Here is a 25,184-nt window from a genome sequence, read left to right as displayed (position 1 = left end):
TGTCTCTCACTGTTAAAAGAAACCTACCATTAAAATTATAGTGGGCAAATGTACAAAATCAGCAGGGGATCAAATACTTTCCCCCCTCACTGTAACATGAATTAGAATGTGATAAGCGTGGTAAAAGGATTGATATGTAAATTGTAACATAGTTACACAGACACAAGTATACACAAATTTCTTTTACTCTGTATTTTGGCCATTATTTATATATTTGCTCTACTGAAATAGAAATGACAGTAGTTTGATTCCTCCCAAATTCAGATTTACAGTAGATGCAAAGATACAATAAGTTTTAATATTAGTTGTTTATATAAAGCATTTTCCCCCAAAAAACTATACAAACTGTTCATACAAAAATAGACAATTTAATGATTTTATAGAAACAAAATTGAAATACAAATTATATTTTATGTTGCACATTTTTACTGACAGATAAAATTGGACTCTTCTAACAATGCAATATATAATCCTACAAAGGGATCTATGCAGAATATAAAAGGATATGTCAGATATTATATTAAGCTTCAGTTTATATGTAGTTCATAAAGAATTTAGCATAAAAACATCTATGATAATATATTTGATTCAATTTTTTTACTATCCCTTTTCTAAACTACACATTTATAGTTTAAGGGAAATGAACATGTATTCTATTTTGATATTTAACCTGAAATATATGCTCAAACAAATATAGTTGGAAATTTGGAATGCATCTTAATTAAGGGCAATTCAATTAATATAACATAAAATAGACATTACACTCAAAGAAATAAATGTTTAATTCAAGAAACTACTTTTGCAGTAATGATTATTTCAGTTATATAAAATACATTTCCAATAAAAATTTAGAGAATCATATGGATAAAATATGTATGTATTGTATTGTAGCAATTTAAATATGGCAATAAGCATATTTTCCCAAACCATTAAGACTGTCTTTTATATTTATTAATCAACTCTCAACTTCAATATGCACATATTAAATTACTTTTCTGCTCCACATCTAGTAAAGTAGACCTAGCTCATGAGAAATATTACTTCACTAGCAAAGAAATGATAGATTTCCAAATAGAAAAGTGAATTTTCTTAAATCAATTCATTAACAAATGGTATAGTTTCAAAAAAAATTCAGATATTTATATTCATCAATTCATCAGACAGACAGAAGACAGACAGACAGAAGTCAAACTAGCTTCAAGATAGTTGGTCTCAAGGATCTTTCAAGTGTGAAACTGAGTTATGGAAAGGGAAATCCACACTTTTGAGTTGAAAAACAATTCTCAGGACAAAGTTTATTATCATGCTAGACTGAGGTGCTGTACTTTTTTTAAAAAAGATTTGTTCACACACATTCCTCCCCAAATAGCATTAGAACAAGTCAGGGTCCAAAAACCAAGTAATTTGGTTGGCTAGCAAGTCTTCCAATATTTGTGAATCTCAAAGTAAAGGCATTTTAAAACTATATAGGAACAGCAATAATTTATCCCAAGCATAAATGTATCCAACTTCCATACCCTAATTCTTTCAGAATGATGTAATCTCAACATATGAGAGAGGGGGGGGAGAGGGAAAGGGAGAGAGAGAGAGAGAGAGAAGTAGGGTATATATGCACATTGCAAATGTATATTACCGTATAAATGTAACCAATATGTTCAGATCAAATCTTATTTTCTCTATGTTACAGAATGTCTTAAATAAACAAAAGTAAACTGCATTTTTATCCTGATCTGTAAGAATTTCATTACAAATTTTCTTAGGGGTCAAATTCTTATTTTTTGTTCCTTACAACATGGGTCCCCAACTCCCAGTCCGCAGCATACCAGCAACCGGTCCACACGAACAAGCAAAGCCCCATTCACGGGATGCAGGCAGTACACAAAACTCTGGTCTGTTGAAAAACCTTTCTCCATGGCACCGGTCCCTGGTACCCAAAAGGTTGGGGACTTCTGCCTTACAATATCACAAAAGTAAACAAAGGTATACAGTATTTTTCACTGAACTGCAAGAATTCCAATACAAATTTTCCTATGAGATTTACCCAAGGATTCTAAGATAATTACAACTGCCACAAATTAGGAGTACTAATATTAAAGAAGCAAAACCAAACAATACATTAAATACAGTGAATATTTTGCATTTTTAAAAAACTACAACCAGTATTTTCCAAGAAAACCATTCACAATTGTTCAAATAAATTAACTTGAAATTGTATAAGCTATTGTATTGTAATTTTATTTGTAAACAGTGTAGTAGTTCCAGTCTTCGACTATTCACCTTCTTGAGTTAATAATATGAACCAGCTTCTGAATTTTTTCATTGTTTCTTAAAACATTAGCTCTCTTAGTATAAATCTTGTCTTCTTCATCTTTGATCAATTGATCCAAGTCAGTAAGATCTATTTTTAAAGGTTCCACAACACCATCTGTGATTCTGAAAAAAATAAATAAATAAACCCTATACATTGTAAAATTAATGTAAATCTGTTCTGAATACTGTATATCAGGGATTCCCCAACCCCTGGGCCGCCGCCCACTACTGCACTGAGGCCTATTCAAAATAGGGCTGCGCAAGAGGTGGGCCGGTGTGCGTGTGGAGCTCCATTTGCATGAGCAGTGCTCCAAAGGTTTCTTTTCTCTTGTGTGAGTGGGGTTGTGCATGCACGCATCAGCTCACCATTCATGTGGCCTGGTTCCCCACCCCCACCCCAAGCTGGGCTGCCAAGCCACTTGCTCTCAAGAGAGCAGAGGCTGAGTGGGACAAACATGCCCTGCTCAGCTTTATTATTCATCAAGGCTATCTGTGTAGGACACCCAATCCACTTTTGGATTGTCGGGAAATCTCAGTGAGTCTGAAGGAGCACAAGAGTGTGTCCCCAAAGGTTTCTCTTCTCTTATGTGAGTGGAGCTGTTTGCATTGGTGCATTGCAGCCTAACACTCCCCTGGTTCTCTTCTCCTCACCCAAGCTGGGCCATCCAGCCACAAAGATTGGGGACTGCTGCTGTATATAATTACATTTAATTCAAAGAAAACTGTAAGAAAATGAGCTCACAGCATATATGCCATTTGTTTGAGGACTGTTAAAATTACAGTGGCACTGAAGGGACTCATGGCTTCTGTCTGAAGTTCTGATTGTTGCAGTGCCCCTGTAGTCATGTGACCAAATTTCAGGCGCTTGGCAGTGCATCCAACCTGATGCACTGTCTCCCTTGGACAATTCTACTGACTCTTCCTCAGAGGCCAGCTCAAGGGAGGATGAGCTCATTCCTGGCACATCAGGGACTGGGTTTATTAATGACCCTGAATGGCCAGCTAAGAGATTTACAGGAGGTTTCATCTGAGGACAGCTTGCAGGGACAAATGGTCAGTGAAGATGAGGAAGAGGAGCTACCTTTCGTGGTAGATCCAAGACCACGCAGAGCAGAGACAGGAGAAGCGGAGATCTGCCAGATTACTCAGGAGAAGACCCTGCCCATCTTGATGGGCTACACCGGAAAGCTATTTATCATGGCAGGCAGAGGGAGGCATTGCTGGGAACATGTTTGGTTTATGGCTGTGTGATCCTTGTGCTTCCAGCTTGACTTTGTGCCTTGGAGACTCTGAACTTCTCTTGCCTAGTCAGTGAGCTCTTGTGGATGTATTTCAGTTCAGCCTGGTGAAATTAAGTTTGGTTGGTGGACATTTGTTGGAGCATCTTTCCATTTGTTTTATAGACTATTGGCTGTTGCTTGGTGAATTAACCTTGGCCTGCTTGTGGCTGGATTTATTTGGGACAATTCTGAGGCTGGGTGAAGGGAATTGCTGCGGAACAATAATAAACCCTTCAAAACCACACTTTTGTCCGTATGAGAGTAAACGGGGCATCACAGTTTGTTCCCAGCCCATTTTCCCCAGAAGGAAAGCCCTGTTTGTTGGACATTGTTGAGCAATTCCAAGATGACAATGCTCAGCAGGTCCAGCAAGTAACTCTTTCCAAATAGTTGGTGCAATTGCAAGCAACTGAATGTTCATGAGCCCGCCGTTAAGTGCCCAGTTGCTATCCCAGTTAAGTTTGATGGGAACTGTGCCAAATTCCCAGGTTTTTTGGGACAATGTCAGCTATTCATGAGCCTGAGACTGGATGATTTTCAAACTGAGCAGGTGAGGTTTATTATCAGTCTCTTGACGGAACCAACAGGCTGGTGGGTCACCCGGCTCCTCACGCAGCCCAGTCAGTTGTTGGATGACTATGCTGGTTTTTGCCTCCAAATGGAAGGCCATGTTAGAAGACCTTGTCAAAGTGCAAACAGCTAATTGACAGCTGCGGTAGTTGAAGCAGGGGCGTCACCCAGTAAGCAAATACATCTCTGACTTCTGGCTTATCAGTCAGGATTGTGAGGAAGCCCTAATGAACCAATTCCAGGAGGGCTTGTCCTCTGAGATTTTGGATGAGTTGGCCTGGACAGACTGTCCTAGCACTGTGCAAGCCTTAATGTACCTGTGCTTATGCATAGATGGTCACCTCCAGCAGCGAAGGTGTGGCTACGAGGGGTGGTCACTGCAATACCCCCAGGGTTTTGCAAGGAGCCTCAATCCCCAAGGAACCCATGCAAGTGGGAGGGCCCCAGATCGGAGGCACAGAGTAGACTCTGTGGAGGCCCCAGTCACTTAGCCGCCAAGGTGATGGCCATGATGTTGACTCTGACTGGAGTGAGGAAATTCTCATGCATGCCATGGTGTCCTTGGTGGTGACCATGAACTTCATGGGTACCATTTTTGCCACAAAGTGGACAGTGCCACAGTATAAGGTAGCCCCACTTATTTTGGTGGAAACCATTGACAGCCATCCACTTCAGGTGGGTCCTGTAACCACGTCTACCAAGCCTCTGCAAATGCGGATGGGAAACCATGTGGAGCGGTTGGAGTTCTACGTGGCAGCTGCTCCGCATTTTCCAATACTGCTGGGACTTGAATGGCTTCAAGCACACTACCCACAGATCGTGTGGTTTGCTGGGGTCATTTAGCTGAATAATCCTAAATGTTGTTCTCATTGGCTTCACATATGTGCGGCAGAGAAATCACCCGCTTTGTCTTTTGACCTTCCTTTGAAAATCACAGATTTTGCCGGCATTTTGGGGAGAAAGAGTCCTAGCAGCTCCCACCACATCAGCCCTACGATTGTCCCATCAACCTGGTTACAAATGCCAAGCTTCCAGTGGTTCAGTTTTATTCCTTGTCCAAGCCTGAGCTTGAAGCCCTTAAAGACTTTATTGAGAACTTGTAGAAGGGCTTCATCCATCCATTGACAGTCCCTTGGCAGATCTGCTCCTTTTGGTAAAGAAAATGTCTGGGGAACTGAGACATTGTTGTAATTACTGTAAGCTCAACGGCCTTACCATGAGGAACCAATACCTGCTCCCACTAATTTCAGAACTCATGCAGCGGTTAGGCAGGCATGGATCTGCATGAAATTGGACTTAGATGACATCCTAGTGTACTCGTTGTTGGCCAAAGAACACTGGTTCCATGTGTGAATGGTATTCCAGTGCTTGCGAGAAAACCATCTCTTTGCAAAGTGCAAGACGTGCCATTTCGCACAAGCCATCATTGACTTTTTGGGCCACTGAATTTCACCTAAGGGCATTGCCATGGACCAAAAAAAGATCAAGGTCCTGCAGTCTTGGCAGCCTCCACTCCAAATGAAGGACTTCCAGAGACTCCTGGGGTTTGCGAATTATTATTGGACATTTATTCTCCGGTTCGCTGCAATGACTTGGTTGCTGCAGAAAGGAGTGCAGTTCAACTTTCTGAAGAAGATGTTTTCTATGGACCCCATTCTTCACCGTCCCGACTTGTTGCAGCCATTTGTGGTGGAGACAGACACATCGGATTGGTGGAAAACTTCATGATGACCCAAGAGCTCATCGATCTGAAGGAGCAGATCAGGCTGGCACAGCATCAAGACTCATTTGCCCATGGTCAGAGAAGTGGAGTTACTCAGTCAAAAGCCCATTGGGCCCTTGGTCAAGCTCAGTTTCAGGGAAGGATTTATGTGCCGGAGGGGCCCTCCCAAAACCTAATCTTGCACCAGTGTCATGATAATCCTGCAGTGGGGCATTTTGACATGTTCAAGACTTTGCACCTGGTGGGCCAAATGTTCTGGTGGCCGCAGATTCACCACGATGTGGAGACCTATGTCCTATCATGCCTGGAGTGCTGGCAAGCCAAGAATGTGTCAGGATTCCTGCCGGGTCTGTTGCAGTCATTGCCTACACTGGAGTGTCAAGCTTCAAAGAAACCTCATGATGCTTCAGCCATTTCTGTTTTTTGGCTTGCCTACAGACACAGGGGGCAGAGAAGAATGGAATGTGCATTTTCAGGTGGGAAGCTGCTAAACCTGAGAACCAAGGTCATCCACAGTTTTGTTTTGAGAACTGAAGGTTTTTTCTCATAATAATTGTTTGAAGCTGAATTGGTTAATGTGACCTGTAGTGTCAGGGGGAAAGGGAATTTCTATACTTTTAATATACTGATTTGGTGCCAATAACAATAATAATAGAGTTGGAAGGGACCTTTGAGGTCTTCTAGTCAAACCACCTGATCTGGCAGGAAATCCTATACCATTTCAGACAAGTGGTTATCCAACTTCTTAAAAATTTCCAGTGTTGGAGCATTCACAACTTCTGGAGGGAGGTTGTTCCACTGATTGTTCTTTTTTTATAGGTTTTATTAATTTTTTGAAATTACAGTTTTTAGAGCTTAGTAATTAACATGTTGTCTGGGTTCACATATTTAACATTAACTTCTTCAATATAAATCAATTCAGTACTGCACAATTCAGTATTTTTTCCTTGATCTTCCTTTCTTCCCCATATTTTTACCATTTCCCCCTCATTATATAATTACAATTCTTGGTAATATTGAAGTACAAAAAATTAAATATAGACATCTCCATTATGTTTTACTAATATTATAGAAATAATAATATCAATTTATAAGTCAATATCCTGTTTTTCATGCTCTTATTAAACTTTGATTTCTTATCAATATTTAATGCATCTTTGTCAGATGATTTTCTCAATACCAAAACCAAACATTCTGGGCCAGCCACAATAAGCAAAGATTATAACTGAAAAAATATAACTTACCTTCCTGGATGATAAACACCTATTGACTGTGACTTTAAAGCTGTTTTCAGAGAAAGAATTTTTTTTTAATTCTAGCTATCATAGAATCTCAAGAGCTTGCAAAAAAAAAGTCAAGAAAAACCAGATATTTTCCAGGAGGAAATGCTTGCTATGTTGCAACTAATCCAAACAACAATGGCTCTAAACCACAATGAAATTAAAAACAACTTTGATGACATAAATGGATACATCTTTACGTTAACCTCACAACATAATTTGCAGAAAATGAAAGACTCTACCAATGGAAGAGATTGTGATTTAACACAGATGGAGGAAAACACACAAGACATGACTGAAGCACTGGAACTGGAAGAGAAAATCCACACCCCAGAATCACAAAATAAAGCTGAAGAAGAAAAGTCTGAAAAAATGGATTACAGAAAATATATGACCTCAGACAAAAAAGGATAAAACAAATCAACATCTTACCTAATTTGTCTCTCCCATACTTAACTACATCCACAAGAAAATGGCAAGTCTTTTTAACTAAGTGGAATAGATGAATGAGAAAAGCCGTTTGGCAAAAGAAAAAGACTAAAATCAGATTCAAGGGATTAGAAGATTAGACCTATTAGAAGCAATTTTTAAAGATTAAATATTTGTTTGAATATGGTTAAAATATAACATAGATTACTTAATTAGTTAAATATTGAATGGAATAGAGTTAAAAATGAAAAAAATGGGGGATATAAATGAATTTTAGTTTGAGAGAGAGATATTTTTCTTTCTCTTTTCCTTCCTTCTTATTCTGAATAATATTCTCAAATCAACTTTGAGAAAATCTTAACAGATAAAAATGATTTCAATTTTGTGGGGGGAAAGTCTAAATGAGAATGTTGAAAACAGGACATATAACGCAACCAAGAGGACTAACTAGAAAAGAAGTTCTGTATTGATGCTATTACCAATTGGATAAATGTTAGAAAAATGTTTATATTTAATCTCTTTATTATTAAAATACTAAGAACTGTATTATACTGTTTGCAAAAGAGAACAATATAGGAAGAGAAAATCAAGGAACGCTGTTATGTAGAGTACGATTTGATAGAAATTGACTGTTATTGTTGTGAAATGTGAACCCAGACAACATGCTGTTTACTAAGCACCAGGTTGTTAGTTTAAAAAAAAATCAATAAAATATATATTAAAAAATTCTAAATCATATCTTCCATTATAAAAATCTGGTTATATCTAAGGTCATCCATTCTTTTAATCATATTCAAACAGGTATATTAAACAGATAGTGTCCCCTCTGATAGATCAAATCCTGTTTTTTAAGTCTAACTCACTTTCTTTCTTTGCCAAGCAGCTTTCCAGGCCAAGGCAATGCCCAAGATTTTTCTTTCTATTTTTGTGAAAGCTGCTTGGCATGAGAAAGACAATTTAGATATGGTATTTTTGGGGAGGAACGCCACCCATCCATAAACATCCTAAACATTTCCCCTGCCCACTCTATGTTCCATTTTCTAGAATCTTCTTCCTTGTCATCAGGTGTATTTTGGAGAAAGGAGTAAAGGGTCTTTTGTATTTTCATTGTTATAGGTAGGTCCATATTTCAATATGGCAGTCCATATTTCCCTTCTCTGAATTCCTCCATCTCTAGGTACATTTCTTCTGCTTCACCCTCTGATTTCTGGTTTATTTGTTCATATTTTGTAGTCATTGTCTGGGAACTTTCTAATTGTAGCTTCAATTTGGAGATTTGTTCCTTTCTATCATCTAGGTTATTTTTAGTCTCATTATGGTTTCTTTTTATGTCCTCTTTGTGTGCAACAATTGTTTGATGAATTTGCTATAGCATAGAGAATATTTCCTTCTGAAAGTTATTTCTTTTTTCTTAAGGCATCATTCTTAGAAATCCTCTAGCATCACCAGTCTGAGTAAGAGTGGAACAAAATTTCCTCTAGTTTTCTGGCCTTTAAATATAGCCTTTATAATGCAGTCTTAATAGCAATATTTTATAGTAATCCTTTGTCTCAAGTATCCTGAAAATTACCAGTTAGGCAAGGTTGTAATCCACAATGTTACAAGTGATCAGAATGTTCAACCTCCCAGCAGCCAGACGTATTCAAAAGTCAATTTTTTCTTTCTCTCCCACTAGCTCTTGAGATTAAAAGTCCAAGCTTAGTAGGTATTTATAGTCCAAGAAGGTCAGGATGATAAATATGCCAAAATATTTTCCTTTATTGGCAGCTGTTCTTCCTTAAGGTGAAAGTCACCAAGCAGCCAAGGAGCTAGTTATAATGCTGTACTCAAATCTACCACTAGATGTCATTCAAAGTGCATTTTCCACTCTTAAAACAAAGAGTTGATTTATTATATTTCACCTCAATATTTTTTCCCCAAGGAGAAAATATTAACAATTATCTCAGTTCTCAGATTTATCAAAACTGTAGCTTTGTATTACTTTCACTTCAGTATTGTGTATTTCTGTCCCCCATAAAAAATTTAAAACATTGCTTATGTTCATATCCGGAGGTTTTTAGCTTCTTGGGAAACTTTCCCAAAAAATTCAGTTATAAAAGATAAAGAAAGGATCAATATTCTCACCTAGTCCAACATGTTGTTTAAGGTGTGCTAATTGAAACTTGTGTTCTTCAGTTGTCAGCAGCTAATGGCTGGCTGGAGAGGTGTGACCAGTCTTTCCCCTGCCAGTTTAGAGAGCTTTCCTTGGATTGAATGGAGAGACTGCCATCTCTCCATAATCAACAAGGCACTCCTCCTTCTTCATCGTCTCTTTGGGGCAACCTTAGGCCCTTTTCAGGGCCCCAGCATGGCGAAATCAGGCATGGAAGGCAGAGCTCTTCCTTCCTATGTCCCGTCTCGCTGTAATGCAAAACCGAAAGTCTCCACTGATTAATTGTTCTAACTGTGAGGAAATTTCTCCTTAGTTCTAGGTTGTCCTGCCTTCAGGTGCTTTGAAGAACAGCTTGACTCCATCTTCTTTGTGGCAACCCGTGAGATATTGGAACACTACTATCATGTCACTAGTCCTTCTCTTCATTAAACTAGACATACCCAATCCCAGCAACTGTTCTTTATGTTTTAGCCTCCAGAACCCTAATCATCTTTGTTGTTCTTCTCTGTACTCTTTCTAGAGTCTCAACATCTTTTTTACATTGTGGTGACCAAAACTGGATGCAATATTCCAAGTGTGGCCTTACCAAGGCATTATAAAGTGGTATTAACACTTCATGTGATACCTCTATTAATGCAACCTACCACTGTGTTGGCTTTCTTGGTAGCTGAAGCACACTGCTGGCTCAAATAAAATAAAAATAAATAAAATAAATAATTAAGTGATTGTCCACTAGGAGACTGAGATTCCTCTCACAGTCACTACTATTGAGTAAGTCACCACCTATATTGTACCTGTGCATTTTGGTTTTTCTTCACTAAATGTAGAACCTTACTTTTTCACCACCGAATTTCATTTTATTAGATAGCACCCAATGTTCAAGACTGTCAAGATCCTTCTGTATCTTAAGCCTATCTTCTGGAGTGTTGGCTATTCCTGCCAGCTTGGTGTCATCAGCAAATTTGATGAATTCCCATCTATCCCCTCATCCAAATCATTGATGAAAATGTTGAAGAGCACTGGGCCCAAAACAAAGCCCTGGGGCACACACACACACACACACACACACTTCCCTCCATGTAGTTGCAGTTCCACTGAGGACCACACACTGAGTATGGCTGGTCAGTCAGTTACAAGTCCATCTGGTGCTGATGCTGTGTGACCCACATTTTTCTATTTATCAAGTGGTAGGTTGTGGTCTACTTTAGCCAATGTCTTATTTAAGTCCAAGTAAATTATATGTCCACAGTGTTCCTCTGATGCACTAATTTTGTCACCTGGTCAAAGAATGCAATAAGATTTGTCTGGCATGATCTGTTTTTGACAAACCCATGTTGCCTTTTGGTTATGATGTTGTTTGCCTCTAGGTGTTCGCTGATTCAGTACTTATCTTTTCCAGAATCTTCCCAGGTATTGAGGTCTGGCTGATAGGTCTGTAGTTTCCTGGATCCTTTTTTCCCCCTTTTTTGAAGATGTGAACTACATCAGCTCTTTTCCAGTAGTTTCCCAGTGGTCCAGGATCTTTGAAAAATATAGTTTAGTGGTTCTGAGATCACATCTCCCAGTTCCTTGAAAACCTTGGGGTGTAATCCATGTGGTCCTGGTGATTTGAACTCGTCTAGGCTGGATAGGTGCCCTCTTACCATTTTATTGCCTATTTTAACTTGTGTTTCTGTTTTTTATGATACTGCTTTTGATAGGTTGGATTGTTTTTTCTCTTTGTGTAAGGACAGATGCAAAAAACAAGTTAAGTAGTTCTGCTTTCTTCCTGTTGCTTGTCTTGCCATTTTCTCCCACTAATGGACCAATCATTTCCTTAACATTTTTCTTGTTTGTCAATTGAACCAGAGTAGGTTTTCTATTCATCAGTGCCAATATGGTGTGCTCAATAAAGTTTTGCATTAGGGATTGGAATGTTCCAGCTATGCTTACTTCATTGGGCTCATTAGGTGGAATCTTGGGGAAGGGTATCCATGGACTTTATCACTGATCTTCTGAAATCGCAGGGAACCACGACAGTTGCTGGTGGACATGCTAAGATGGCCCATTTCGTGTCATGCATGGGGTTGCCTATGGCATAGCAGATGGTGCAGCTGTTGTGTGTCATTTTCCGGCTGCATGCCTTACCTGAGAATGTGGTGTCAGAACAAGGTATCCAGTTCACAGCCCACTTTTGGTGGGTACTCTTGGCACTTTTCCAGGTGCAGGTGTGTCTCTTGTCCTCTCATCATGCGGAGTCAAAACGGAGGCATGGAATGGATGAATGCTGTGCTGGAACAGTATGTATGTTACTACGTGAATTTTCATCAGGACAATTGGATGGATCTGCTGGCGCTGGCAGAATTCGTGTACAACAATGCCCAGCATGCTTTGATGTGCATGTCTCTGTTCTTGGTGACCTACAGGTTTCATCTACATTTGTTCCCAATGACCATGGTGGATTCACTGGTGCCTGTGGCTGCAAACTTCCTGTAAGAACTCACTGCTGTGCACCAAGTGTTGCGGGAAGAATTGGAGCAAGCCAAGGAGGACTATAAAAAAGTCTGCAGATAAACACCATAGAGATGTGCCTCCCTTGGTGGTTGGTGACCACGTCTGGCTCTCCACATGGCACCTACCCACAATAATACTGTCCCTCAAACTTGGCCACTGCTTCCTGGGCTCCTTCCCAGTGGAAGCAGTCATCAATCCAGTGGCATATTGTTTGGCCCTGCCTGCCCAAATGTGCATCCACCTGGCATTCCACTAGTCCTTGCTTGTGCCTGCTGAACCTGCAAGCCCTCACTGATCATCAAAGTCTCTGCCAGAGCTGGTTAGTGCAGGGGTAGCCGGAATATGTAGTGGCACACATTGTACATTCCCGTATTCTCCAGGACATCTGCAATATTTAGTGGACTGGAGGGGCTATGGTCCTGAGGACATGTCATGGAAAGATGCCAATGCTGTGCATGCCCCTCATCTAGTTTGTTCATTCCACCATCAGTATTCACGGAAACCTGGCCTGGGGGGCTCCAGGAGGATGGGCCATGCCGGGGGGATAATGTGATAGACAACTCCTCTACCTCTTCCTTGGAGGCCGGCTCAAGGATGAATTCATTCCTGGCACATCAGGGACTGGGTTTCTTAATGTCCCTGAGCAGCCAGCCAAAAGAGATTTACAGGAGGCCTCAGCTGAGGACCACTTGCAGGGGCAAATGGTCAGTGAAGATGAGAAGGAGGACCTACCTTCCATGGTAGATCTGAGAGCACGCAGAGCAGAGACAGGAGCAGTGGAGAGCTGCCAGTTTACTTAGAAGAAGACCCCACCCATCTTGATGGGCTACACTGGAAAGCTATTTATCATGGCAGGCAGAGGGAAACATTGCTGGGAACAACATTTTTGGTTTATGGGTATGTGTTCCTTGTGCTTCTAGCTTGACTTTGTGCCTTGGAGACTCTGAACTTCTCTTGCCTAGTAAGTTCTTGTGGATGTATTTCAGTTCAGCCTGGTGGAATTAAGTTTGGTTGGTGGACATTTGTTGGATCAAGTTTCCATTTGTTTTATGGACTATTGGCTGTTCCTTGGTGGACTAACCTTGGCCTGCTGGATTTAATTGGGATAGTTATGAGGCTAGGTAAAGGGAATTGGTGGGGAACAGTAATAAATTCTCCAAAACCACACTTTTGTGTGTTTGAGTGAGTGGGGCATCACACCTTATGACTGCAGGAGTACTACTCTAACTCCCCTCTGTGGACCAGGAGGCTGTAAACAAGTGGGCCTCTGGCATTTGGAAACCTTCCACATTCTAGGACACCTTGTCTGGCTATGCCCAGCAGTGCACAGACTGCTGCCTTCTGTTACTCCCAGGAAGGCTGTCCATCTTCCCTGCCACTCCTGGAAGGCCTCAACCAGATAGGCCAGCTGTGTGCAATCTTTCTGCTCCCCTCCAACTCCAAGAAGACTTCCTTCCTCCCCCTCCAAAAGGGTCTCAGCTGGCTAGGCTCTCCTGCCTTCCCCTCACCACTCCCAAGAAGCCTACTCTCCCAACCCGCCTTCTTTGCCCCAACATATCCAGGTCCACATACCTTTTCTTTCCCTTGCAGCTGCTGACAAGCGCACCCATTTGATGCAAGGCTCAGTTAGAGAGCTAGGCAATTTTCTTAAGGCTACAGAGACAATCTTTTTCAAGGCTGGCCAGGAATGGGGTGGGGGTGGGATGATAAGGGAGAAGGCCTGTGCACTGCTGGGCCTAGCTGGCCAATGGCTTCTGCATGCCAGTGGACACTGGGCTTCCCAAGACCTCTCTCCCACCCTCAAAGCACCATGTGCAGTTGATTAACTGCAATGATTGTGATCATTGAGTAAGGCAGCCCCATGAGTGTCTCACTTAATGACCATGACTTACAACCAAAATTCTAGGCTCAATTGAGGTTGTAAGATGAGAACTAATTATAATAATGTTATCTTGAGATTTTACTGTGCTGGGAAGTAAAGGAGAAAAGAAATCATCCTAATGCATTAAACTAAAACAATTTAAGCAAGTATTCTTAAGTATTTTCTATTAGACTGTAAAATAAAGGAGTTTCATCTTACAAAACTGATGGACAAATGCATCAATAATGTTTTGTCTTAAAGGTCAGCAAATGGTAACAATATTATAAAGAACAACATAGGTATTCTTCATGGTTCACATGTTTAATTCTTTTCAGTGAATAGAATCGCTATCAAGTAGTAGATGCACTATTTTTACAATGATTATGCATGTGTATGAGTGTGTGCACATACACACATACATGTGCTTGATTTTGGGAGTCTGTCTGGACAAATCCATTTAATTTTCTTGGCAGCATTTGATAAGAGTGAGTGACTGGCCCAAAGTCATTCAGCTAGGCAGAACTCAACAGTGTCCTGGTATCTGACCTGGTGCCTTTAAATAGTACAGAAAACTGGCTGTTAGTAATTAGTGCTACATTAAAGTTAATTCAACAATATGTTGGATGGGAGATTGTTATTAATACTTAAATAAAGTATACTTACTTTATTATCCTCTCCTATAGTAGTTACAGATTAACTATCATTTTACCGCAAGAAAACAACCACATATTTCATTAATAATAAAGTAACAAGAATGTTATAGAGTAATATTGGAATTCAACATTCAACATTCTGGAAGCACAAGCAACAGAACACAGTCAAACTAGAGTCTTGGACTTTAAAGAGCTAATTTCAATAAACTTAGAGAAGGCTTGGGAAGGATTCCATGGATGAGAATCTTAGGGGGGGGGACCTCAATTAGTCTGGGAAATTTTGAAAAGTGAGATAATAAAAGCCCAGTCTAGCAAAATACCAACAAAGAAAAAAATAACAGCTCTCAAAAGAAACCAGCATGGCTGCATAAAGAACTCTGATAAATTGAAAGATAAAAAGGACAGCTATAAAAAGTGGAAAGAGAGGCACATAACTGAGGCAGAATATCAGCAAATAGCCCGTGCCTGCAAAGATGAGGCTCAAAATGAACTAAGGCTTGCGACCAAAGCCAAAAATAACAAAAAAAGCTTTGTTCAACATGTAAAAAAGAAGAAAAAGTTAAGGAAATGATTGGTCCACTATTGGGGTAAAGTGGCAAGAAGGTGACAAGCAACAGGGAGAAAGCAGAACTATTTAATTCATTTTTTGCATCTGTCTTTACACAAAGAAAAAACCAGACCAACCTATCAAAAAAGTGCCATAAAAACAGATTAGAAACACAAGTTAAGATAGGTGTCAAGTTTCCAACGTATGAGCTTTTCAAGTGACTCTGAGGCATTGTTTACCTTAAAAGTCCTTTATTTAGCCTAATACACCAGAAAATGCTTGCTCGGAGGAAGCTGGAATCTGAAATCTCCGCCCCCTTGCACAATATATTAATCATATTCTACAATTAAATTAAAGAATCAGTTTTCCTTCCGTTAGAAAACCTGCCAAGTTCTTACCTTTAATTTCATGGCATTAAGGTACAATCCTCCTCCTCCCTCCTCCCAGCCTTAACCTTATCTTTTAAAGCAATACACAAGTTTAACATAAGAAATAGCTGCTTCTTCATCTCTTGTCAAACAAGAACATTCTGTTAGCATCATTGACATCCAGCCCCCCTTACAAAAAGGACAGATCCTGTAATGTAAACAAAACACAAGTTAGGAACTGGTTTTTGGTTTGTTGTGCTGTTTCTAATAAAACCTTTTGAGAAGTCTGTCAGCTTTAACATCACTAGATTTCAACCAAATGGCTTTAGAAAATCGGTATCCCTTCCGCTGTACTAGGTACTACAATTTTCCCTTAAAGATTCTAGAGGCAAGAATACGTTTCATTTCACAATGGGTCTCACCTGCTACTAAAAGGGGTCGAAGTCCTTTCTTACAGGGAGGTCTTAAAGTGGAGGCTCAAAAAGGTTTCAGCAAGCTACAATGGAACACCGGGTGAATTTTCGCCAAAAGTCTGGGTAGTTTCAATTTTACTGTGACTGGGTTGATAATTTTCACAATGGGGAAAGGCCCCAAGAATTTTGGTCCCAATTTCTTATTGGGTAATTTAAGGTGTAAGTATTTGGTTGACAAACAGACCTTTTCCCCAACTTGGAATATTTTTTGGGGAGCTCTATTTTTGTCAGCTTGCTTTTTGTAGGTCTCAAAAGTCTTTTTTAAGGCCACCTTTGTATTTTTCCAAACTTCTTCCCAACCCCTCACCCAATGATCAAGCGTCTGGGAAATGGAGGGTAACTGAGGGTATTTTGTGTGGGGTTGAATTCTTTCCCTGTGGCTACACGGAAAGGAGTGTAACCGGTTCTGCTATGTACTGAATTATTGTAAGCCACCTCTGCAAAAGTGAGGAGGTCGGTTCAATTTGTTTGTTGGTAAGAGACGTAGCATCTAAGGTATTGTTCCACCATTTTGTTGGCGGATCCTGCAGCTACATTGGTAGCCGGGTAAAAAGCAGTTGATAGGCCTTGAGATGATCCAATTAATTTAAGAAAGTTTCTCCAGAATTTCGCTGTGAACTGCTTCCCTCTGTCCAAAATTATTCACTTAGGGGAGCCATGTAGTTGATAGAAGTTTTAGGAACAACTTAAGTCAGGCGTTGAGCCGATGGAAGTCCTTTGCAGGCGATAAAGTGAAAACAGGTCTATCACAGTCCAAATGACAGTATTTCCTCTACTGTCAGGTAGAGTTTTTAGATATCCGAAATGTCCAGCCTGTTTGACATCATGGCTGTGTTTGAGGCCATTAAGACAAAGAGCTTCAGGCAAGTACAATTTTCCCCTCTTGTAAGCCAGACCAACCCTGTATGTTAGGGATGTCTGATTGTCTTTAAACCATTGATCACTGAGGAATTCTTGCTTTATTTTCTTTACCCTGGGGTCATCAGGATTAGGGGTCCTGTGAGGTGTGAGTTGAGCTGCAGTTTGTGGCCCGGGGATAATTGCCTTGTGAACTTCTTGTTCGCTTTTGTACTGGAGCAATCGGGACAGCTCATCAGCTAGGAGGTTTTTTCTTCCTGATATGTACTTTAAAGTTAAAACGGCTGAAATACTGTGCCCATCGTACTTGTTTTGGGGACAATTTGCAGCGAGTTTTTAGTGCCTCTAAATTTTTGTGATCTGTCCATACTTCAAAAGGCACCTTGCTCCCTTCTAAGTAGTGCTGTCAGTTTAATAGCACCCACCTAATAGCGAAGACCTCCTTCTCCCAGACTGTCCATCTTCTCTCGCTTTCAGTAAGTTTCTTAGAGGTGTAAGCACAAGGTTGCAGGACCCCACTTTTATTCTTTTGCAATAACACCGCTGCGACTGCCACGTTGCTGGCGTCTGCCTGAATTAGGAAGGGCTCCACTGGGCAGGAGTGCTTTAGGACCATTCAGCCGCAAACAATCTTTTTAAATTCTCAAAAGCCTTCTGACAACTCGTAGTCCATGCTAGCGGTTGGCCAGGTCGCGGTTTCCCCCTCCCTTGCCCGTTTTGAGTAGTTCTGTAAGAGGTAGAGCAATCTCAGCAAAAGAAGGAATAAATTGACAGTAGAAGTTGCCAAACCAAGGAAGCTCTGGAGCTGATTGCGGGTGTTTGGAGGCTGCCATTCAATTATGCTTTTTACTTTGGCTGGGTCCATTTCAATAGCCTCATTGGAAATTCTATAGCCAAGATAATCTAATTGGGTTTGGTGAAATTCACATTTCGACAATTTGACATGAAGTTTGGCATTCAATAGTTTCTTTAACACTTCTCTGACCAGTTTTATGTGGCCAGTCATATTCGTGCCATATATCAGGATGTCATCAAGGTATACTAGGACCCCTTTGTATAGGTGATCATGTAGGACCTCATTGATCAACTGCATAAATATGGCTGGGGGGCCCTGCAGTCCAAATGGCATGACTTTGAACTGGTAGCTTCCCATGGGGCAGTTGAAGGCTGTCTTCCACTCATCCCCCTCCTTTATTCTCACCCGGTAATAAGCTTCTCTCAGGTCTAATTTAGTGAAGACACTCCCCTTCGCCAGGTGGGTTAGTAAGTCTTTTAGGAGGAGGAGAGGGTATTTATTTCCCACACTCACAGCATTCAGGCCTTTATATTCTATGCAGAGATGAAGAGACCCATCGTTTTTTCTTTGAATAATACAGGGGCACCCATGGTTGACTTGGCCCACTCGATGAACCCCCTTGCTAGGTTTGTATCCACATATCGCTGCATCAACTCTATTTAAAGTGGGAACATAGCGTACATTCTTGGTCAGGGGAGTCTGGCCCCTGGTAAAAGTTCAATACCAAGATCATGGCATCTGGCCCTCTCAATTCCTGGCAAATAGATGGGGAAGAAATGGAGGTAGTGACAGATTTTATTTTCCTGGGCTCCAAGATCACTGCAGATGGGGACTGTAGCCAAGAAATTAAAAGACGCTTGCTCCTGGGGAGGAAAGCAATGGCAAATCTAGACAGCACACTAAAAAGCGGAGACCTCACCCTGTCAACAAAAGTGCGTATAGTCAAGGCTATGGTCTTCCCAGTTGCAATGTATGGCAGTGAAAGCTGGACCATAAGAAAGGCTGAGCGCCAAAGAATTGAGGCCTTTGAACTATGGTGCTGGAGAGGACCCCTGCGAGTCCCTTGGACTGCAAGGCAATCAAACCGGTCAGTCCTACAGGAAATCAACCCTGACTGCTCTTTAGAAGGCCAGATCCTGAAGCTAAAACTCAAATACTTTGGCCACCTAATGAGAAGGAAGGACTCACTGGAGTAGAGCCTAATGCTGGGAAAGATTGAGGGCAATAGAAGAAGGGGACGACAGAGAATGAGGTGGCTGGATGGAGTCACTGAAGCAGTAGGCGTGAGCTTAAATGGACTCCAGAAGATGGTAGAGGACAGAAAGGTCTGGAGGAACATTGTCCATAGGGTCGCGATGAGTCGGACACGACTTTGCAGCTAACAACAACAAACAGTTCAATAGAACAATCATTGGGACTGTGAGGAGGCAAGGTATCGCATCCTTTCTCACTAAATGCCTCCCTAGGTCCTGGTACTAGTTGGGGATGAGTGGCTAGCCAGGTGGCCGTAAGGCAGACATGTGCGCTCGCTCATTGGGTGGGTTAAATTCTCCTGTAACATCAGTTGAATCAATGGGGGGGTTCGGGCCCTACGGGTAGTCTCACAGTTCTCATTCCCTTTTCCCACCAGATCAATGGCTTCCATTTGTCTAGCCAGGCTAGTCCTAGGATCACAGACATTTTTGGAGCTACCAAAAAGCGAATAAACTCCCACTACCTGCCTATTTACTAGGCGTAAGGGCTCTGTTAATTGCGTGACTAAAGTCCCTCCCATTAGGGAGCCACTGACTTGCTCAAACCTCACAATTTTGCAGTGCGGTGTAGCCCGTTTGCCCAGTCTCAAGGCACATGACAGGCTAATGATGCATCGGGAGCAGCCAGTATCGACTAGCACTTTCAGGTCTACTTGTCCCCGACTTAGGGATTATGAGTTTAGCAGGCAATAAAAAGGTAGGATGCATCGACTCACCATCAGGTCGTTCTCTCCTTCATCATCACTGTCAAAACCAGGTAAAGTGGGGGTAGGTCTGGTCGGTAGGCCAGTGTCCTCCTGGGTGGGGGATGTAACCTGGGTAACAGGCTCCTGGGTGGCCCATTTGGACTTTTCTCTCAGTGGCTGCTGTGCGGGTCTCTTCCTCATTGTTGGATGTGGTCTACCCTGCTGTTGCAGGTAAGGAACTGGGCCGTACGCTGCTTGATGTCCCTGCTGTCCACATCGAAGGCAGTTGATTGGCGGACATGTAGGGTCTTTCAGCAGTAGCAGTCATTGGGGGTTTTCAGGGTGGTGGTATCCACCTGGATCCTGGCTTTGGCGCAGCTTCAGGTGGGAGAGGCTTTTTATAGCAGGCGAGCTGGACATCTAATTTCACTGCTGCCTGGTACCATTCATGCAGCTGGTCGGGCACAGCTCAGTAGATACATGCCTGAGAGAGATGGTTGTCTAACCTTTCTCTAAAAAGATGAATTATTGATTGCTCAGGCCATCTCTCTATCTGACCTGCCATCTTTTGAAACTCCCGCACGTACTCTAGGACAGGCCGGCCAGCTTGCTTTATCTTGTGGATTTGTTCTTCCACTTTGAGGGCAATAGATGGGTCCTCAAATCTTCCCCTCAGCCCCAGGAGGAAAAGGTGGGGGTCCTCCAATTCAGGGGACTGCTCATTATATAAATTATTCAACCATTCAGATGCTTCTCCCTCTAGGCTGGAAGCAATCACATCGACCATCGCACCCGAGTAAATGTGACCCCAGTAATTCAAGTGAGAACGTACTTGTTTGAGGAAAAAAATCAGTTTCTCTGGGTCCCCATCAAAGGTTGTTCTGAAGGGAGGGCTCATCATTGCTTCCTGAGGCCCCCATTGCTGCTGGCCCCACCCTAGGTGTTGGATCAATGGTTGCTGGGGCCCCTATTGCTGTTCTTGTGCCCCCAGTTGCTCCTAGCCCCCTCCTGGTGGTTGATTCAACATTGCCAGAGCCCCCACTGCTGTCTATCCCATTGGTGCTGCTGTAGGCCTAGGGGTTGCACGTTTGGGCCCTGCTGCTGCCTCTCCTGCTGTGGTTGTATGAGGGGAGGGTGCTGTTGGTCAGTGGGACGTTGTGGCACCACCTGCTGTTGTAGGCCCCTCAATGATTTTTGGATGGGTGGGGGTTGCTGTTGTCTGCTCTGGATTTTGGCTGCGGGGAATAGCGGCCCCCTCTGCTGCTGATCTACTAACAGACGTGTTAGTCTCAAATGCTGTGGTGCCTCCCTCACTTGCGGGCTGTTCTGCGCTTCACACTTCTAGTTGTTCAAACCTTTCTGCTAAATTCTCAATTGATTGGCTTTGGGCTGAAGATGGATATTTCCACTCACCTGAGTATTCAATCTCAGCTGGCCTAGCTGCTCCCCACCAGTCTGGGGAATACGATGTGCAGGGTTCTCTTTGTTGTCATCCCACCTCCTCTGCCTTTGAAGCCATTGGAGATGGCAAGGCTGCTTTGAGATGCCTGGAGTCTCCACTGGGCTTAATCCACTCTGACGACCAGACCAATTCTCCTGGTTGTTTGGGTCTAGCTCCTAGCTGGGAGGATTGCTGAAACTCTTTCTCTGCCAGCTTCTTCACTGGCCCTTCCCCCACTGAGGTGACTGCTGGTGCCGTGGAGCTGGCTTCAGGCAATTTTTCTTCCTCCATGATTGGATCTTCCCCAAGTCTTTGCCAGACTGCCTCCCAAAATTGGAGACAGTGACAGGAAGTCAGAACTCCCTAATTAGTTTAAAAAGTAGGAGGATTCCAGCTTGATGTCAAGTTTCCAACGTATGGGCTTTTCAAGTGACTCTGAGGCATTGTTTACCTTAAAAGTCCTTTATTTAGCCTAATACACCAGCAAATGGTTGCTTGAAGGAAGCTGGAATCTGAAATCTCCGCCCCCTTGCACAATATATTAAACACAATTCTCCACCTTTCTAATTTTGTCATTAATCATATTCTCCAGTTAATTTAAAAAATCATGTAGTTCCTATCTTCAAAAAAGGGGAAACAGTAGATTCAGGAAACTACAGATCTATCAGCCTGACCTCAATAACTGGGAAGATTCTGGAAAAGATAATCAAACAAGGAATCATCGAACACCTAGATGCAAACAAAATCATTACTAAAAGCCAACATGGGTTTGTCAAAAACAGATCATGCCAGACAAATCTTATTGCATTCTTTGACCAAGTGACAAAATTAGTGGACCAGAGGAATGCTGTGGATATAATTTACTTGGACTTCAGTAAGGCATTGATAAAGTAGATCACAACCTACTACTTGATAAGATAGAAAAATATGGGTTAGACAGCATCACCACCAGATGGACTTGTAGCTGGCTGACTTGCTGTACTCAGCATGTGGTCCTCAATGGAACTGCATCTACATGGTAGGAAGTGTGTAGTGGGGTGCCCCAGGGCTCTGTTCTGGGCCCAGTGCTCTTCAACACCTTCATCAATGTTTTGGACGAGGAGATAGATGGGGAACTCATCAAATTTGCAGGCAACACCAAGCTTGCAGGAATAGCCAATACTCCAAAAGATAGGCTTAAGATACAGGAGGATCTGAACAAACTGGAACACTGGGCGCTATCTAACAAAATGAAATTCAATGGTGAAAAAAGTAAGGTTCTATATTTAGGCAGAAAAAACCAAATGCACAGGTATAGTATAGGTGGTACTTGCTCAATAGTAGTGACTGTGAGAGGGATCTTGGAGTCCTAGTGGACAATAACTTAAATATGAGCCAGCAGAAAAAGCCAACACAGTGCTATGCTTGCATAAACAGAGGGTGTCAGAACCAATCCACATCTTAAGAAAGAAAGACTCTTGGAGGCAAGATTGTCCAAGCAGCAACTTTTACTGAGGCATGGATGATAGAAGGTATAATAGACAGGATCTGAAAAATCTTTTCACAGATCGATATTTTTATTGTGTCCCCGAACAAAACCCCACCCCTCAGTTCATTCACCAAGGAGCCTTGGTGGCGCAGTGGGCTAATGCCTCCTTAAGTAACACCAGCTGCCTGCAATTAGTGCAGGTTCGCATCCCACCAGGCTCAAGGTTGACTCAGCCTTCCATCCTTCCGAGGTAGGTAAAATGAGGACCCAGATTGTTGGGGGCAATAAGCTGACTTTGTAATAATGCCGCTTGGGGGGTGTATGAAAGCCCTAATAAGCAGGCATATACATAGAATGAAGGCTATTGCTAAGCACATTGGTTTGTGCTTAAATTGTAAGCCGCCCTGAGTCTTCGGAGAAGGGCGGGATATAAATAGGATTAAAATAAATAAAAATAAATAAATTTGGTCAGTTCCGGATCAGTCAAGTTTCAGGTGGCAAGCCCCTCGTGGGAAAGGGAGAACTATCACTCCATTCACAGCACAATTACTCCCTCTCCTTCACATTCCATCTGGAGACACAAACCAGAATTCCCCCACCCCCTTTCTTAGTTGCTCATAGATCAGAGAGAGAGGATTCCTTTCATCGATCTTTTTGCGATGGCCAACAGGAAGGGTAGATAAACAAAAAGTTACATCTAAGGGGAGGAAATGGAGGCAATAAACTCCCCTGTTTATTCCCTTTCCTCCTTGGGAATGGCAGAATCCAAGTGGGGGGGTGAAATTTGGGTTTGCACGGAAAGAGAGTTAGAAATGAAATATAAATGGATTCTGACAGAGGGATAGAATGAAGATCACATGAAGTATTAATACCACTTTATAATGCCTTGGTAAGGCCACACTTGGAATACTGCATCCAGTTATGGTCACCACGATGTAAAAAAGATGTTGAGACTCTAGAAAGAGTACAGAGAAGAGCAACAAAGATGATTAGGGGGCTGGAAGCTAAAGCATATAAGGAACAGTTGCTGGAATTGGGTATGTCTAGTGTAATGAAGAGAAGGGTGAGGGGGGACATGATTCAGCGTTTCAATATCTCAGGGGCTGCCACAAATAAGTAGTAATCAAGCTATTCTCCAAAGCACCTGAAGGCAGGACAAGAAGCAACAGAGGGAAACTAGTCAAGGAGAGAAGCAACCTAGAACTAAGGAGAAACTTCCTAACAGTTAGAACAATTAACCAGTGGAACATCCTGCCTCCAGAAGTGGTAAATGCTCCAACACTGGAAGTTTTTAAGAAGAGACTGAACAGCCATTTGTCTAAAATGATATAGGGTTTTCTGCATGAGCAGGGGGTTGGACTAGATGACCTCCAAGGTCTCTTCCAACTTTATTATTATTGTTGTTATTGTTGTTGTTGTTGTTGTTATAGTATCTCTTCAACTTCAACTGGCTCAATCTGCAGGTAGGTCTGGTATAAACACAAGATAGAGCACCACTGAATTTTTAAACTTTGCCTGCTGGACTTGCAACCTTGCTTCCCGAGTTCAATTGTGGGAGGCAAGCAGTTTACTTATCTTTAACCTGGCAGTGTGTTTTCTTCCTCGAAACAGAAGAACCCACATGCTTGTGCTTACTACTGTATCTGGTAGCTTGAAAGAGAATATTCTTTCCCACACACCCATGCAGTTTTTAAAGCTACTATGACTTTGCCTTCAGTGTTTTTTTACAAAAGTGTTAGACCTCTTTTAGTTTGCCTTCTTCCTCAGTTTTGCACATCCAGTCCAAGAAAAAAGATCCAATTCAGATTTGTCTTGTACATAAAATCCTATGAATCCTTGAATTAATCTAGTCTTTTATTGCAATTGTTTAAATTTTTTAAAGACTCTTACCCTTGTTCTTTCTGCAGGATCTCTTCAAGTTCTTTATTTTCATTCTGCCATGTCTGAAGCTCATTTTTCATGGCATCTACATCTTCTTGAATATAGTCCATTATTTTACCAAGAGGAAGAGCACTCCGACAAAGGGCCTGAATGGAGCCGCGAAATTTCTCTATTTCTTTAGTTACTAAATCCTTTTCCTTTCTCTTTGCTGCCTCTGACAAAAGTGGCTTCTCCTAAGTTTTAAGAAAGTCAGATATCAATCAATGGGCAAAATAAAGTAACAAGGCTGAAAGAAGAATCAGTGAAACAGTGCTCATTTCATGTGGAGACATGGAATATAAATCAAGTAAATAATATCAAATGTAGAGAAATAAAATATGCTTACTTTAGCAAAAATTATATCATTGGATAATACAATAATCAAACATAGGGAGGGAAGATCCATTGGAAAGCTGTGGAAAGCATTAGAGCCTTGGTGGAGCAGTGGGCTAATGCCTCCTTAAGTAACACCAGCTGCCTGCACTTAGTGCAGGTTCGAGTCCCACCAGGCTCAAGGTTGACTCAGCCTTCCATCCTTCCGAGGTAGGTAAAATGAGGACCCAGATTGTTGGGGGCAATTAAGCTGACTTTGTAATAATGCCGCTTGGGGGTGTGTGTGTGAA

The 25,184-nt window shown here is 41.8% G+C and overlaps 1 protein-coding gene across 2 annotated transcripts in view; it reads right to left on the bottom strand.

Moving 5' to 3' along the window:
- Positions 1–716: 716 nt before the first annotated feature.
- TRAF3IP1 (TRAF3 interacting protein 1) overlaps positions 717–25,184 on the bottom strand; it is a 158,410-nt gene continuing 133,942 nt past the window's right edge. Inside the window, exons 15-16 of one of the 2 annotated variants that reach the window (XM_083350839.1) lie at positions 24,532–24,755; positions 717–2,433 (exon numbers count right to left, since the gene is read on the bottom strand). In XM_083350839.1, the coding sequence (XP_083206965.1) occupies positions 2,274–2,433; positions 24,532–24,755 (384 nt within the window). In that variant the 3' untranslated portion in view covers positions 717–2,273. The remainder of the gene's footprint in view (positions 2,434–24,531; positions 24,756–25,184) is intronic. The other variant, XM_083350840.1, reaches the window with a different exon arrangement.

The sequence above is a fragment of the Vipera ursinii genome (genome assembly GCF_947247035.1).
Source record: "Vipera ursinii genome assembly, chromosome: 1".
Taxonomy (NCBI): Eukaryota; Metazoa; Chordata; class Lepidosauria; order Squamata; family Viperidae; genus Vipera; species Vipera ursinii.
This window is presented reverse-complemented; position numbering and strand designations above follow the sequence as displayed.